The sequence below is a fragment of the Ruditapes philippinarum genome, unplaced genomic scaffold (assembly GCF_026571515.1).
Source record: "Ruditapes philippinarum isolate M1 unplaced genomic scaffold, ASM2657151v2 ctg1153_1_1_1_1, whole genome shotgun sequence".
Lineage (NCBI taxonomy): Eukaryota > Metazoa > Mollusca > Bivalvia > Venerida > Veneridae > Ruditapes > Ruditapes philippinarum.
The window spans coordinates 123,338-141,221 of NW_026856520.1; the positions used below are offsets into that span (position 1 = coordinate 123,338).

At 33.6% G+C, this 17,884-nt stretch overlaps 1 protein-coding gene across 1 annotated transcript in view; it reads right to left on the reverse strand.

The window, feature by feature from the left end:
• Window positions 1-12,980: 12,980 nt before the first annotated feature.
• Window positions 12,981-17,884, reverse strand: part of LOC132746870 (uncharacterized) — a 68,881-nt gene continuing 63,977 nt past the window's right edge. Inside the window, exons 15-16 of the mRNA XM_060736146.1 lie at window positions 17,270-17,365; window positions 12,981-14,760 (exon numbers count right to left, since the gene is read on the reverse strand). Of these exons, the coding sequence (XP_060592129.1) occupies window positions 13,210-14,760; window positions 17,270-17,365 (1,647 nt within the window). The 3' untranslated portion in view covers window positions 12,981-13,209. The remainder of the gene's footprint in view (window positions 14,761-17,269; window positions 17,366-17,884) is intronic.

The following is a 17,884-nucleotide window of genomic DNA, read 5'->3' on the forward strand; positions in this document are numbered from 1 at the left end:
CTTTGTTTAGGTTCTTGAAGCGTTGCAGTTCTATCCAATTATATCTAGCTACCTACAAAGTTTCATGTTGATATCTCTAATAGTTTTAAAGTAATGTCCAGGACAAAAGTCAAAAAGTAAAAATAAACAAAGGGCAATTACTTCAAAATAAGGCAAGGCAGAGTAATGATTCTTAAGCACTGCACTTCCACCCAATGAGACCTATCTATCTACAAAGTTTCATGTTGATATCTCTTATAATTTTAGAGTAATGTCCCAGACAAAGTTCAAAGTGTCAAAATGAACAAAGGGCAATAACTCCAAAAGTAGGCAAGACAGTGTTACAGTTCTTGTGCACTGCAAACTTACTCAATGAGATCTATCTACCTACAAAGTTTCATGTTGATATCTCTTATACTTTTAGAAATATGTCCCGGACAAAGTTCAAAGTGTAAAATAAACAAAGGGGGATAATTCAAAAATTAGGCAAGGCAGAGTTACGGTTCTTGTGCACTGCACTTCTACTCAATGAGATCTATCTACCTACAAAGTTTCATGTTGATACCTCTTATACTTTTAGAGTTATGTCCCGGACAAAGTTCAAAGTGTAAAATAAACAAAGGGGAATAATTCAAAAATTAGGCAAGGCAGAGTTACGGTTCTTGTGCACTGCACACCTACTCAATGAGATCTATCTACCTACAAAGTTTCATGTTGATACCTCTTATACTTTTAGAGTTATGTCCCGGACAAATTTCAAAGTGTAAAATAAACAAAGGGGGGTAATTCAAAAATTAGGCAAGGCAGAGTTACGGTTCTTGTGCACTGCACACCTACTCAATGAGATCTATCTACCTACAAAGTTTCATGTTGATACCTCTTATACTTTTAGAGTTATGTCCGCGGACAAAGTTCAAAGTGTAAAATAAACAAAGGGGATAATTCAAAAATTAGGCAAGGCAGAGTTACGGTTCTTGTGCACTGCACTTCTACTCAATGAGATCTATCTACCTACAAAGTTTCATGTTGATACCTCTTATACTTTTAGAGTTATGTCCCGGACAAATTTCAAAGTGTAAAATAAACAAAGGGGGGTAATTCAAAAATTAGGCAAGGCAGAGTTACGGTTCTTGTGCACTGCACACCTACTCAATGAGATCTATCTACCTACAAAGTTTCATGTTGATACCTCTTATACTTTTAGAGTTATGTCCCGGACAAAGTTCAAAGTGTAAAATAAACAAAGGGGGATAATTCAAAAATTAGGCAAGGCAGAGTTACGGTTCTTGTGCACTGCACACCTACTCAATGAGATCTATCTACCTACAAAGTTTCATGTTGATACCTCTTATACTTTTAGAGTTATGTCCCGGACAAAGTTCAAAGTGTAAAAATAAACAAAGGGGAATAATTCAAAAATTAGGCAAGGCAGAGTTACGGTTCTTGTGCACTGCACACCTACTCAATGAGATCTATCTACCTACAAAGTTTCATGTTGATACCTCTTGTTGTTTCAAAGTTATGTCCCGGACAAGAAAAGGGGACGGACGGACGGACGGACGGACGGACGGAAAGACGGACGGACGGACGGACGGACAAGGCGGCGACTATATGCTCCCCCGAAATTTTTTCGGGGAGCATAAAAATCGAGGCAAAATAGTGATTTTTGGCAATTTTGAGATGTCCCCTCGTTGCCATGGTAACAGGAAATTAAAGACTGAGCATGTCGTTACAAAGGCAATGGTCCAGTCAACATTTGTGCCAAGTTTGATTAGTATTGAAGCATTTTTCATAGTTTCATAGCAGTTTGAACTTGTAAGAGGAGGCTTTTCAGTTAAAATGGCCATTTTTCACGATATGCTCATGGGGGAAAGGGTTAAGTTAAGAGAATAAAACAATTTCCCTTAAAGTATTCTATTGATTGGTGGGCTTATAGGGAATGATTTCTGTACATGCACCTATCACTTAATATTGTTGTATCAAATAAGATTCACCTCTGTACAGCAATATACCTCTTAAATCAAGAAACGATCTAATAATGAAACATAAACATCAACGAATATCCAGAAACAAACAAACCTGTTTGAATCTAGAATCAAAATGAGCCTATATTCAGTGGCAAAATCTGCATCATTTCAACTTCCAACTTGTACTGAAATGATTTCCTAAGATTCATAAATGTTCCAATTTTGTTTTAGTTTCAAACTTTTTGCCAAGATCATCCACTGATAAGTAAGCATTCCAGATTTTGATTTTTTTCTCCCTGTGAAGTGGTACAACAACTCAATAAACTGTTTATAACTTATATCAGAACTCATATCAGATATTCGTCTTGCTGAAATTAGGCAGAGATCAAGCAATTATTTCTATGAAATCTTGCAAGAGTTCAATACACCACAAATGTACCTAAATACAAATAAATAAAACTCAAGTGTATATCTTGAACAATTGTTTCTTTGGTGCAAAACGTTCAAAACTTTTTATGATTAATATTTTCACAGAGAGTAAGTGTACTGTTTCTTCAATTACAGTTAAAGCTTGCAAATATTTTGAATATATGAATTTTCACTACTCTTTCATGTCATATGAGTTCTTCATGAAGATTTCATAGAGACCATCTAAAGGGGTTTAAAGTATAATGCCTCAACCTTGATGTTGGATAAGTATCCCCCTCCCATACCATGATCTCTGGTGACGTTAAACCAACTATGTCCAACATGTAAATAAATATATATTGCTCTAGTTTTAATATCACAATCAATTGAAATTGCACTCAAGTTTATATATTATATATCAAAGTACTTGTGAACATAGGTGGGTGCGTTTACAATGGGAAATATGGTTTGTAAAGGTTAACATATAATAATTAAAACACTGTAATATACACATTGATTTACACCTTTAAAACAATAGCCTTCAAACAAAATTTGCATTGATTTTTGACAAAGTTTTAATTTTCAATATCCTTTACAAGTTTTGTATTTGTTTATTACCTATTAACCTTATAGAATCAATACCCTTTAAAACACATTTAATCCAAAACTAATTATTCCTATACAATGGCCTTCTATCATAAATAACCTCAAATATGGTTACATAAATTTAATAAATAAATAAATATATACATGTACATCATAAATATATTTTCAAGGTTTTCATTAATTAAACTAGAAATGTGTCCATAGGACACGGATGCCCCCACACACCACTGTTCTGTCAATCTTATGACTCTAGGTCATATATTTTATGGACTACAATGTGCCACAAGTTGAAAACTAAAAATCAACAAAGGGCCATAATTCTGTTAAATTTGGTCGCAGCAAAAATTCCTTCCTTTACTACCATCTACACATTAAGGTTGTTCATCCCTGGAAGTCAAAGCAAAATCTGCCCTCCGGTTTAAGAGGAGTTGCGTTCACAAAATTTCTACATAGTATATAGTGAAAAAATCAACAAAGGGCCATAATTCTGTTAAATTTGGTCGCAGCAAAAATTCCTTCCTTTACTACCATCTACACATTAAGGTTGTTCATCCCTGGAAGTTTAAGCAAAATCTGCCCTCTTGTTTAAGAGGAGTTGCGTTCACAAAATTTCTACATAGTATATAGTGAAAAAATCAACAAAGGGCCATAATTCTGTTAAATTTGGTCGCAGCAAAAATTCCTTCCTTTACTACCATCTACACATTAAGGTTGTGCATCCCTGGAAGTTTAAGCAAAATCTGCCATCCGGTTTAAGAGGAGTTGCGTTCACAAAATTTCTACATAGTATATAGTGAAAAAATCAACAAAGGGCCATAATTCTGTTAAATTTGGTCGCAGCAAAAATTCCTCCCTTTACTACCATCTACACATTAAGGTTGTTCATCCCTGGAAGTTTAAGCAAAATCTGCCATCCGGTTTAAGAGGAGTTGCGTTCACAAGATTTCGGGATGTACAGACGGACGGACGGACGTACGTACGGACGGACACTCGGACGGACAAGTGCAACGCTATATGCTCCCACTCTGTGGGGGCATAAAAACTGTTTATGTTTCGTATTCCTAAACAAGTGATTTTAAGAGACAGTCTAAGTTGAAAATGGGAGATCTTTAACTTATTTGCAGCATACGGTACTTGAAGACACATTTCTTTATGAAAATATAAGAATTGCTTCAATAAGCAAAATGCTGTCATTAAAGTACAATAGTGAAAATTTGTTTGATCATGTGGCAATATTGAAACAAATTGAAATATGCTACTATTACTATTACTGGACAACCAGTTTGCTGGTTGTTATAGATTTGAACTTTCTACAATTTATAAATTAAAGATTCATTGGTGCTCTGATATTACACTGAGGTCTATAGTTTGATCTTCTGGTAACTAAAATTATTAACAGTCGATTGGATCTGACTTTGAAAACCAAAGTCCAGTGCTTTAATACATTTTTATGTTATTGAACCTAATGCTTCATCTTATGAATCAATTGACTACTCTAGCCCCCATCCCAACTTGCTAAAAACCAGCCATCATCCTCACTTGCTAAAAGCCAGCCAGCCACTTGCTAGAAACAATGATATAACTTTTCTACAACAAGATGAGTTGGCCATACAGTTTCTGGAGAAGATTATAGATAATTGAATGTATTATCACTGGAGTATGATGACTTCAATTCCTTCATACATGCAGTATATTTCTCTAACAAAGGTAAAAGCACAAACAATAAATAAACAATTGGTAATGGATCAACAATACATTGGCCTACCATGAGCTAATGAGTTAGAAAAGGAAAAAATGTGTGCCAATTCTTCTTTGCTGATGCTCTAAGACTCTGCAAGAATGCCGTCTGCTATTCATTGAAGATTTTTGCTAAGCTTTGTATATCAAAGCTTTGTATATATTTTCATCAAATGTTATTTCAAAACAGTTTGAGTTATTAGGTTTATTACTAATCTTCTCCTATAGATTGTTTTTGAAAATATACAAAAATTGTTCTTCCTATCTAATCTAACTACCATTGCTTCATGAAATTTTCTTATATACAAAGAAATCTCTCGCTCTAGAGTTAAGAAAGCAGATGTCTCTAAAAAGTATTGTTCCTTCTATCATTTGAACAAATAAATGAATAAATTTATGATTCAGCAAGCAAACAAACAAATAAATGTGAATGAATGAATGCGAGTAAGCAATCAAGCTTACTACAAATGAACATATGAATAAACAAATTAACAACTGAACTGAATCAAACAATGTAGGAAAGCTTTGTTACAGGCCAGACAAATTTCAAAAATTTCACCAAAAAACAACATTTTTTTCTATACACCATGACAAGTATCTGTAAATTAAAACTGAAAACTTACATCTAAATTTATGCTCAAGTGTATCAAAGAGACCTTAAACACACATCATAATCAAAGAATAAAAGTGCCAACTTTTAAATAAACAGAAATTCCACTACAGGAGATATTTCAAATTTACAAGCAGATTAAAGGATATCTTTTTTCTGATTAGGTCTATTTTAAATCTTTGAGGCGATGTTTAAAAGGATTTAATATATCTGAGAGAATGATATCACTTTCTGTAATCATTTAAAGATGTCAAAAAAAAAAATAACATCTGTTATTTTTTTTTTCTAAATATTTATGTAAATAATCATCTGGAGGCGTGCAGCTTTAACAGTCAACCATTATGTCTGATATAGATATATTTACTGTAATTGTTAAAGAGTTCAGACATTATCAATAGAAAACATTGGTATAACAGACAAATAGTGGCACACACACTCCAACTGACCACTGTATGACTGCCTAACTGACCACTGTATGACTGCCCAACTGACCACTGTATGACTGTCTGCATAACAAAGGACAGAAATAAAACCCAGTATAATACCTACCCATACTTTTTATGTGTTGGAATAATAACTTACAAACTAAACCATTCAAATCTTTATTGACTTATTCAAGAAAATCAAATTTCATTTTGTAGTTACAATTTAAACAAGTCCCACTATTAGATGCAATATAACTGTCACTGCCTTCCAAAATGAGGAAAAAAAGGTTACAAATTTGAAAAAAAGCAGCAATATTTGAAATTAACTTCAAGTGTTGTTTGAAAAGGGAATTTAATTTCATTCAGCCTATAGGCCAAAACACCGTCAAATCTGAATATATTTAAACTACCTTATCTATAGGCATTTGACAGGTTCAATAATATCAAATAGCGAAAGTACAAGTTTTGAATGACATCTGATCATGTAAGAATATGATCATTCTAGAATTATGAACCATAAAATTTATATACGTGTTATGAAAAGAATAACCAAACCCAAAAGGCATGTCGCCACAAAACAAACAAAGTAACCAAGGAGGCATTTAAAGTATACAAGACAAGCACCCGAGCCGAAAAGAAAAATAGAATATACTTGAGGACATTTCATTTAGAACAGATTATCCCCTCTGTTTTTTACTTCTACTTCAAGCTATAATATATGATACACTTGACATGGATATTGAAACAGGTGCTCTTGCTACTGAAATATTTATATAAAAAATTTAAGTCAGAAATGTGATCGTAATTAAGAAATTCAGCGAACTATTAAACACTAAATTAAGAAAGCAGCCCTAATGATATCATTTACCTCTGTACAACAACAATATTATTCACAATAAAGTTAACCTTTCTAGAACAGCACCTCTAGGCAACAACCTAAACCTTTTGTCTCCCATAGAGTTTAGGTCCATAACTAGTTGATTGATCTTGAAGTGATTATGTTTTTGGGAGAGCATTGTAACTGAGAAGATATCTTTACATGTAAACTATGGTCTTTATAAACAGATGATTGGTACATACAGGTGATTATTGTGGTAAAGCTATTCAGCTATTTTTTCTGTCTTTATGACAAATTAGAAAATTTAGGCAGTTTATGCAAGGGAAGTTACTCTTTCAGCTTTATGGACAAGAAGTCTAGAGTTTACTGCTTATAAACATAATTATGATTAAGATGAAATAATTTGAAAAATGGATTTCCTTTAAATCTATAAGTCAAAGTTTACGTTAAGAACTTTTTTTGAATGACTACACTAGGACCTCTATTCCCCCTGAATAATTTGTGCTCCAAGTGAGATCTAAATAACATGTTACAATTTAAAATTAAATATTTCAAAATTTGAAAATCACCTTCCATTAATTATTTAAGGACTTTAATATATACAGTATTCCCTAAACTCACTACGGACAGTTCAGTATTTAAACAAGAGCTGTCCGTAAGACAGCGCGCTCGACTTTTTTATTGCTTGCCAATAAAAAAAGTTTTTGCAGTAAAAGGCAATACAAGAATCTCTGTATTTTTAAAGTGAACAATGGCCATGAGCATTAAGATATTTAGTGAAGAATTATTTTACTGAATTGTGTGATACCCTTGAACACTGCAGCAAAGTTTGAAATGTTTAAGTCAAAAGAGGGCTGGTAAGAAAGAAAAAAAAACTGAGTTGAGCCTTAAATAAATTTAATAGTATTAAACCCACTTTGAGAGAATAAGGTATTTTTACGTCACTCAGAACACCTTGGTAAATGACATAATAACATAATTTTTCAAGAAATCTATGCCAAGGAAGCAGTATATTTTTGTACAATCAGCATAATATATAGATTTGACTTTGTATGTGAAAGTATTATAGTTACCTTATAATACAAGTAATAGATAAATTTTATCAAGCTTTTTTAGATGTTGTCAGTTGGTCACAAGTGGATTCTCTTTCTAAGTCGATAAAAGGCCTTAATTTTTAAAACAAATCCTTGACAGAGTTACCTTCTCTTGCGTACAGATGGGGGTAATGATGTGAAATAGCATTAAAAGTTTCAAAGCAATATCTCAAAGGGTTAAGGCAATAAGTGGATTTTACCCATATTCAATGTATTTTCTAAGTCAAAAGGGGCATAATTCTGTCAAAAACCTTGACAGAGTTATGTCCTCTTGTCTGTTGATGAAGTCGTGATGGTAAACAAGTATGGTCAGTTTCAAAGCAATACCTCCAATGGTTTTGAAATAAAGTGAGGTGGTACAAAAAAACTTAACCAAGCTCAATACACTTTCTAAGTCAAAAAAGGGCCATAATTCTGTCAAAAACCTTGACAGAGTTATTGTACTCTTGTCTGTAGATGGAGGTTATGATGGTGAACAAGTATGGTAAGTTTCAAAGCCATACTTGTAATACTTCTGAAATAAAGTGGGGTGGTACGAAAAACTTAACCAAGGTGTGACGCCAACGCCGACGCCGACGCCGGGGCGAGTAGGATAGCTCCCCTTTTCATAGAAAAGTCGAGCTAAAAATGTTCAAGTCCATCACACAGATTCAGCAGAATAAGGATTGTTTGATCAAAAAATACATTATAGTGACAATGGACAGTTCCAAACATTGTTTCACTAGTCCATTTAACGTGATCTTGGAAGGTTAACACAAACTTTCAGAAACACAACAGCTTAACAACCCTTTACTTAACTACCCTTAACCCTTTACCTTATATACGCGAAACAACGCACTTTCGACCCCCCTCCCCCCTCTTTAAGGCCTCAAATAGTGAAAAAAATTTTGGACTTAAAGAGAGGCTTAAAATGACCCTAGATCAATCGTAAGGTAACATGTAACCAACACTGAAAAGTATTAGACTCTATCTCAATCCATTGAGAAGTGGCAGCACTTTGAAATCAATTTTGATGGAAAAAATCAACGAAAAATAGTGATTTTTGGCAATTTTGAGATGTCCCCTCGTTGCCAAGGTAATAGGAAATTTAAACCTGAGCATGTTGTTACAAAGGCAATGTGATCCAGTCAACATTTGTGCCAAGTTTGATTAGTATTGAATCAGTTTTTATAGTTTTATAGGGATTTGAACTTGTAACGGGAGACTTTTCAATGAAAACAGCCATTTTTCACAAAATGTTCATGAAGTAATGGGTTAAAATGTTGTACATATGACATTGGCCAAGTCAAAGAATACAAAATTAAATTTGTAAAATATTGAAATTCCAATTATACTTCAAATTTTAATTTTGCTTATTAAAATCTTCTAAATTTAATTAATGTGTACTTTCCTCTTGTCTTAAGGTAAATTAATATATTCTTGATAAAATTTCTAGTTATGTAAATTCTTGGCTAACTATCTGTAACTTTTGTCACTTTACACATATTTATTGACCAGAGAAAATTAAAAGCAGTAATACCAATGCAAATCATTTAATCATGCTTTTTCAAAACTGCTATGGTAACAATAATGAACGCTTCCTAAAGTCAAAGTTTAAACTAAAATGACGATAAGTGCTGCATTCATGAAAACCTATGTAGTTAAACAGTGACCTTCAGATTAGAGGTCCATTGAAGGTACTAACAAAATATTTATGATGATCAGTCAGTAAATGATGGTGTTGTGTAACCCTTTACCTCATATATACGCGAAACAACGCACTTTCGACCCCCCCCCCTTTTTAGGCCTGAAATAGTGAAAAAATGTCCTATTTGGGCCCCAAACACATGTTTTCGTTTTAGAAATGTTGCTAAAAAAAGTGAGCACTTTTTCTGCGCCGCCCCCCATCCAAAAGATACATCAGGGGGTTTGAAGGGGGTGGAGTCCCCCTCATCGCCAAGAAAATTTTGGACTTGTGAGAGGCTAAAAATGACCCCAGGTCGATCATAAGGTAACGTGTTACCAACGCTGAAAAGCCTTTGACTGTATCTCAATCCCTTGAGAAGTTGCAGCACTTTGAAATAAATTTTGATGGAAAAAATCGAGGTAAAATAGTGATTTTTGGCAATTTTGAGATGTCCCCTCGTTGCCATGGTAACAGGAAATTTAAGACTGAGCATGTCGTTACAAAGGCAATAGTCCAGTCAACATTTGTGCCAAGTTTGATTAGTATTGAAGCTTTTTTCATAGTTTCATAGCAGTTTGAATTTGTAACACGAGGCTTTTCAGTGAAAACGGCCATTTTTCACAATATGCTCATGAGGGAAAGGGGTAAGTGTGATAGAAGGAAGAACAGATGACAGACAGAATGAATGACAGAATGATGGACAGATGGAAAGGTATGGCATAATGTAGGATATGTGAGAAGGTATGGCAGAAAAGACAGCTGGGAAGGTATGGCAGTAAGGACAGGTGGGAAGGTATGGCAGTAAGGACAGGTGGGAAAGTATGGCAGTACGGACAGGTAGGAAGGAATGGCAAAGTGAAGGACAGGTGGGAAGGAATGGCAGAATGAAGGACAGGTGGGAAGGTATGGCAGAATGAAGGACAGGTGGGAAGGTATGGCAGAATGAAGGACAAGTGGAAAGGTATGGCAGTAAGGAAAGGTGGGAAGGTATGACAGTAAAGACAGGTGGGAAGGAATGGCAGAGTGCAGTACAGGTGGAAAGGAATGGCAGAATGATGGACAGGTGTGAAGGAATGGCAGAATGAAGGACAGGTGGAAAAGAATGGCAGAATGAAGGACAGGTGGGAAGGTATGGCAGAATAAAGGACAGGTGAAAAAGAATGGCATAATAAGGGAAAGATGGGAAGGAATGGCAGAATGAAGGAATGGCAGAATGACGGACAGGTGGGAACGTATGGCAGAATGAAGGATAGGTGAAAAAGAATGGCAGAATAAGGGAAAGTTGGGAAGTAATAGTAGAATGTAGGACAGGTGGGAAGGAATGGCAGAATGAAGAACAGATGGAAAAGAAAGGTAGAATGAAGGACAGGTGGGAAGGTATGGCAGAATGAAGGATAGGTGGAAAAGAATGGCAGAATAAGGGAAAGATGGGAAGGGATGGTAGAATGAAGGACAGGTGGGAAGGAATGGAAGAATGATGGAGGGATGGAAAAAGAAGGCAGAATGAAGGACAGGGGGAAGGAATGGTAGAATGACAGAAAATGTGGGAATAAATGGCAGAATGAAGGACAGGTGGGAAGGTATGGCAGAATGAAGGACAGGTGGGAAGGTATGGCAGAATAAAGGACAAGTGGAAAAGAATGGCAGAATAAGGGAAAGATGGGAAGAAATGCCAGAATGAAGAACAAGTGGGAAGGAATGGCAGAATGAAGAACAGATGGAAAAGAAAGGTCGAATGAAGGATAGGTGGGAAGGAATGGCAGAATGAAGGACAGGTGGAAAGGAATGGCAGGATGACAGACAGATGGAAAAGAAAGGCAGAATGAAGGACAGGTGGAAAGGAATGGCAGAATAAAAGACAGGTTGGAAGAAATTGCAGAAAGAAGCACAGGTGTGAAGGAATGGCAGGCAGACTGAAGGATGAAAGGGAATCCAAACTGCCAACTTTATGCTCAAGTAAACAATCAAAGGAAGCATAACATTCAGGTATCAATTTAATCATTTGAAACTGAAATATTGACAGTATGTGTGAAGAATGATTGATTGAAGGAGTACGGCCTGGCCAATCTATTTCATAGACTAATTCTTTGAAATGTCAAACAATCTAGACATCTCTTATCTAAAACCTTTCTATTATAAGACATTTAAGTTAATTATACACATGTATTAACTATACTATATAGGTAAAATCTAAAAGACTGTGTCTGTTCAAAATATTTTAATCAAAGAAAGTCACAATAAAATCAAACAGGAAATAGTGCTACTGGCAAGATAATGTAGACATATAATTAATATGTGAAAAAATCAATGACTGTAAAATAGTAAATTAAAAGTAATTACAAAGTGCATGTACTTGGGAGAACTAAAAACACATCATCTTTCTGTTAATAATGCCTTGTAATTTTCAATAAATAAAAATTCATGTTATCAATATTATAAGTTCTCATAATAAACTGTTGGTTACACTCAACATGCTAAATATGCTTGTTTTGACATACCAATTTTTAATTTAAAGGCTCATTAAGCCTCTAAATTGGTATTTTATTTCTCGGAACCATTTTACAGTGGTTTTTTCCCCCCACATTTTCTTACATTTTATCTGAGCCATCTCTTGTGTTTGAGCTACAAGTAAGTACAACTTTGTTTATGTTTTGCTAGTTTTCTGATAAATTCTTCTTATTGAATGCTGCTTTCATCATGTGATAAGCATCTGACATGCTCCATTACTAAACATTATAAAACAGTTTGGTTTTTTTTCATATATTTCAATCATAAAAGTATTTTTTAAACAGTGGGTCAAGCTAATTGAGGTCAAGGCTACAGAGAACTTTACCTCTGTCTTCTATAAGCCATGACCAAAAAATTCAAAATGTCAAAAAACCTGAAAAACATTTATCCATGCTTCCATAACAAATCTTACTAGTTATTAGTGGACAAAAATTAACAGGACAGACAAAAGCCCACCAGTGAAAATGCCAGGGCTGATGAAAGCCCTTTTTCCCTTGTGGGACAAGCTTTCAGTGCTCATGAGGGCCATGGTGACATCGATCTACTGACCTCAAAGTCAATAGGGGTCATCTACTGGCCATGGACAATGTACCTACTAAGTTCATAAACCATGGTTATCTCCTTAAGTTATTTCTCAGACAAGTAAAACATTAATATGTAGGACCAACACCTACCAACAGACCAGACACATTATACTCCATTTTAAGATGGGGATATATACCAGTAAAAACACTTGATGAGTAAGGAATTATAGAAATGTATACACAATTGCTTGCTAAATATCTTGCCCTATGTAGTTTGGGTTATATAAACTTATTGGCCATATAACCTTTCAAATAATGTTCAATAATATATCACAACTATCATTCTCTGATAAATAAAACAATATCATTATCAACCAAGGATAGTTGATGAAATATATATTACCTAAACCGAACGAAAAAATCAACATCCTGATATTTAAACTTTAATCATCAGTCTTAAAGCAAAAGAAAACCAAATGAACCTATCAATTAAATAAAACATCACTTGTAATGGAAAAAAAGATACATTATAAAAATAAACAAAATCATATTAATGTTTTATGCTGTTATTTGTCAAACATGTCATAGCTAACATTTCATGTACATATATTACTATATAATGACTCCTTTGTATTCATAGCCTGTGCTTTGTAGACCTTTATCAATAGATAAAACAATAAACACAAATGATGTATTTTAATCTAGCACTTGTGCTACACACTATAAAAATTTAAACACAGCCTCCCCTTTCATATAAAAGAAAGTAATGCTCTTGCATTTTCATCTTTTTTTTGTGAGTGTTTAATTGTCGGAATGTTTGGTAAATGTGAGATGCCAGGTACTTAAATTACACAGTAAATGGTTCAGAGCCAGCATTGCTGAAACTCTGACCATCATAATTGTTGTCATTCTCACCAAATAAGCTTTGATAGTCATAGTTAAATTTCCAATGTGTATCTATTTTTGATTTAGCTTTCCAATTCAATTTTTGATCTATGATCTGCACATTACCTCCCCTTGGATAATGGCTGACATTTGACAAGGAGCCAACTCTTGATCGAGCAACCTTATTCCAGTCTTTATCAAAGTGAGGAACTTTAAAACGTCCCTTTCTTGGGGTATGATCAGTATTGTCTAATGAACCAATTTTTGATTCTTTATTCCATTTCAATTTATCTTCAAATATCTGTACATTACTGCTTTTGGGTAAATGAGTGACATTATCAAGTGATCCTATTTTCGATTCTTTTTTCCACTTTATGTTATTTTTGGGAATATTTACATCTCCTCCACCTGGACTGTGACTTATATTGTCAAGGGATCCAACCTGTGATTTGGCATCAAGCTTTTGCCTACGTAAGATCACGTTACCACCAGGTGTGTAATGAATGGATGTGAATGACCCTGATGCAGCACTTGCTCCAAATCTAGGAGAAATGTTCGGAAACTTTGGCATGTTCTGAGGCGATCCATCTGTCCTTGATGTATTTGGAAGAGATCCCACCTTAGCTTGGGCTTCCCATTTCAATTTGAATGAGGGAACCTTATGTGTCCCTCCACCTGGATGATGATCGTAATTATCTAGTGAACCTACACGTGAGTCAACGTGAGAATACCTAGTTTTCATAGGTGGTAGATATGGCTCATAGTATTTCCTATTCATTGACCTTTCAATGAAGTTACCTTTGGTTGACCAACTCCAGGGAGCTTTCTTTTTTGTCCATGATTTTTCTGGACCAAATATATCTCTTTGGTATTTGTGGTCCACTCCATCTGAAGTGTCAGTAAACTGTGTATGTATTGGTCTTTGCTCAATTACAACATAACGTCCATTTTTTCTTTCAACAGAAACATTTGTAAATCGTCCATGAGCAAAGCTTCGATGTGGCACATAAACAACAGTTGGAGCTGGTGTTTCAAAGTCAACAAATTTTCTACCTTTCTTTAACTTTAATGGTTCATTAAACCTTGGGAGAGTAAGGGGATGGGAACCAACCTCTACGTTTGCAGTTTCCATTGTTGGTGATAATCTGCCACTCTCCCTGGACCGATGTGTCATTTGACTTGTTGTTAACATAGACCGTTGAGTCAGCTGACTCTGTCTTGCTGTCTTCCTAGGTGATGAATATTCCTCCCACTGCTCTGAATAATCAGGAGAACTAATTGTTGACCTTTCATCTCCGGTAAGCTGACCTACTTCACTAGATCTGCCCAAGTTTAAATTCAGTGGCTTATAATCAGAGTCATTTGACTGATTTAAAGAAGAATCAAACTGTGTAGTGTCCATTTGTTTTGACCCTGTCCTTTCTGGTTTGGGCGATTGATCCCTTGTAGAAATAGGGGACACAGACGGTTGTGGAAGCTTAGTAGTTTCACTCATTGTCCTGGTATAGTCTATCTTCAATCATCAATTATAGAAACAGCTTTTTCACAATATATTTCCACAGTTAAGTCTGTTGATTTTACATTTTACAGTCTCAATTATTTTTATGCCTCCTCTCCATTCATCATGTTATAGGGATCAAACAATCAAAGCAAGAAGTTAGCTAATAAATATCCAAAGCCTGTAAATGGATCAAAGTTTCTTATCAATCCAGTCAGATGATTGCAGTTCTTTACACATGTCACATAACAGCATGCTATTTTTGGTCTCAAAAGGTTACAATAATTTCAATATTGTCTCGATCAAAATTAAATTTCACACTCAATAATGAGATATTGATTCATGCGGGTCAATGTAGATTTCTGCATAGGTCAATTCCACATAAAAAGCCACCTACAGAGTTCTCTGACATTTTATTCAATCATAGAAAAGCTACCAGTCTATGCTGAACAAACAATGCTTCTATAACCACTTCTGTCTGTATATCTGACTCTTTAAACCAATTGAAAGTTAAATAGCAACACAAGATTATTCTTATTCCGAATGTTTAAATTGCTTATCTATGTTCATAAAACAAGATTTATTAAAATCAATTACCATTCATTTAAACTAAACGCTGACGTCATCATGTCCGAAATTAAACTTTTAAGTCAATGTATCAAGTTTGAATTTTTCTATAATTTCACTGTATAATTTCACTGTCGCCTATTTGCTAGATGTTGCATAATTCCTTTTGAAAGTCAAATTGTATTCTACACCTTTCCTTCACATGTGTAAATAGAATAACTAATCTAATCCGATCATTAAAAAATTTCTTTTATAACTTTGACCTACTGTTTGATTATATTTAGCAATATTTTAATCTTCTTGTATGTCCTGACCAAATTAATTAGGCATAACCTTGTACTTTTAAATACATAATTCTATTATATTTTTTCAATAAAAGAATAACTAATTTGTATTTTATGTTATGCTACTCTTTATTTAATAATCATAAAAACACATCAAAATTTTCATTTTTTTTGTTTTTTTAAATACCATTTTGGCATTGTTTATGGAAACATGAGATCTTAAAGTCAAGAACCATTTAAAGAATGTTTCATGACTGTCATATCAAGTCAGTTCATGTTGTTAAGTTTGGAGCACTTTTTATTTTATCAAATTACAGACAGTTAACTACATGTTTATGTCCTTGTGCCAAAATGTATGTTCAAATTATTCTCACATTTGCCCAAATTTATTAATAAACATTTATTCAAATGTTGTACATTTTACTTTTAAATTCAATGGAATATTCAATCATTAAAGAAGAATTCAAATTATGTAAAGTTAAGTATTTTTCATTTTCTATAAAATGATTTTTCAAGCTGAATATCAACACATGATAGAAAACACAAGTCTTTTTTTGGAAAAAAAAAAACACAAGAAAATAGAAATAATGCAGATCAGAAGCCAGTTTGTCTTGTAAACATTGCAGATTTTATTCCCCTTTGGTCAAATCTCCGATGACATTTTACTATCAATTCTTTATTATTATATCTGAAATGATTGAAATCTTGTCATGTTTTCAAATCAGATTATACATGGAACTCTTCTTCCATAAGTAAATCTGAATAAGATTGTATGAAATAGAATTATTTTCTTTGTCATGCCTGTTGTTTTATGATTAACCTTACTTTAAAATGATTAGTGAAAAACAAAAACATTTAATGTGAATAAATGATTTCTTATTGTTTTTTGCCAATTTTTCAAAACATATTCAATCAAGCAGATAGTCAAACTTTCAATTCAAGTGATTATGATATATTTGTTAATCTTAAAATCAATACATATTTATACATGTACAATATACGTTTTGTAAATCATCCAAAGAAAATACCAAGGGAGAGAACTAAAGAATCAGGAAGAAGTTTCAAGCCCTGCTTAACTCCCTTTACAATCCTCACTGAATTAGAGAGAAAACACTCTTTGCATATTAAAAAGAACATGACCTAAACACAGATTAACAATACCAGAATATATAATGTATGACATTTGTGTTAAAAGTTTAATATTGCTTCATGCTCTTGACTTAAATTTAGATATTCAAGATGAGAAAATTAATGACATGATATCAGATGTAAACTAATGAGATTGTAAAACAAAATGTGACATCTATACATTTATTCAATAATATAATTATGTACTTTTGGAATTTTGATTTATAAACTTGTAAGCATATTGAATCTGTTTATCTTTCTTCCAGTATCCTTGTTTTTTTTATAAAACTTAAACAAAAGTTCATTTCTGTCTTTATACCACCAGGCCTGTGTACTCTGACCATGCTCTATATATGTCTTTATCATTTTTATATTCAAATTCTTTTAACTCTGAACAAACTTTCAAAAATTAAAGCATGAAAATTCTATTACATAAATGTCACAATGTATAGAAGACTCTAGTGTGTAACAATAGGAAAACTATAACAAGAGTTTTTCTCATGATTTCTTGGGAACATTTCAAAATGATAATGCCAGCAACTTACCTTTTTATCCCCACCCCCAGGCTGATGTTTCACTTTATCCATTGACCCTACTTTAGGTTTGGCTGTATTGGTAAAGTCTACTTTCTCATCAAGAATCTGTAAAACAAACAGTTTACTTTCTAAACTTTTTAATAAATTTGTATTAAAAAGACCACTCTTTGAACATCAAAAAAGTTAATGGAACACTCATATCTAGTGTAGATATATACAAAAATCTGCTCAATTTTCGCCTGTACAAATATATAGATTTTCCTTTACAATACTTACAAAGGTACAAGTTATAACAAAAAAAAAGTAACTTTAAAAAAAAAAACATTCTTAAAGTTTGAATTCATAATGTTTTTCTCACTTACATTACAATTACATTATAACCTGTTCAACATGCCTGGCCGCCCTGCAATAACAAAAGCTAGGTTCACCTCATTAAACTTATTACCTCTATTTCTACATTAAACATCTCACCATCATATTAATCAAATATGTAGATCAATGATCCTTATTTCTTGTCATCAGTCATAGTTTATATCAGATCTCAATAACCTTAATATTTGGGTGACTATTTATAAGAAAAAGGAAAATGAACAGATATAGAAAATAATCATCAACTACAATACA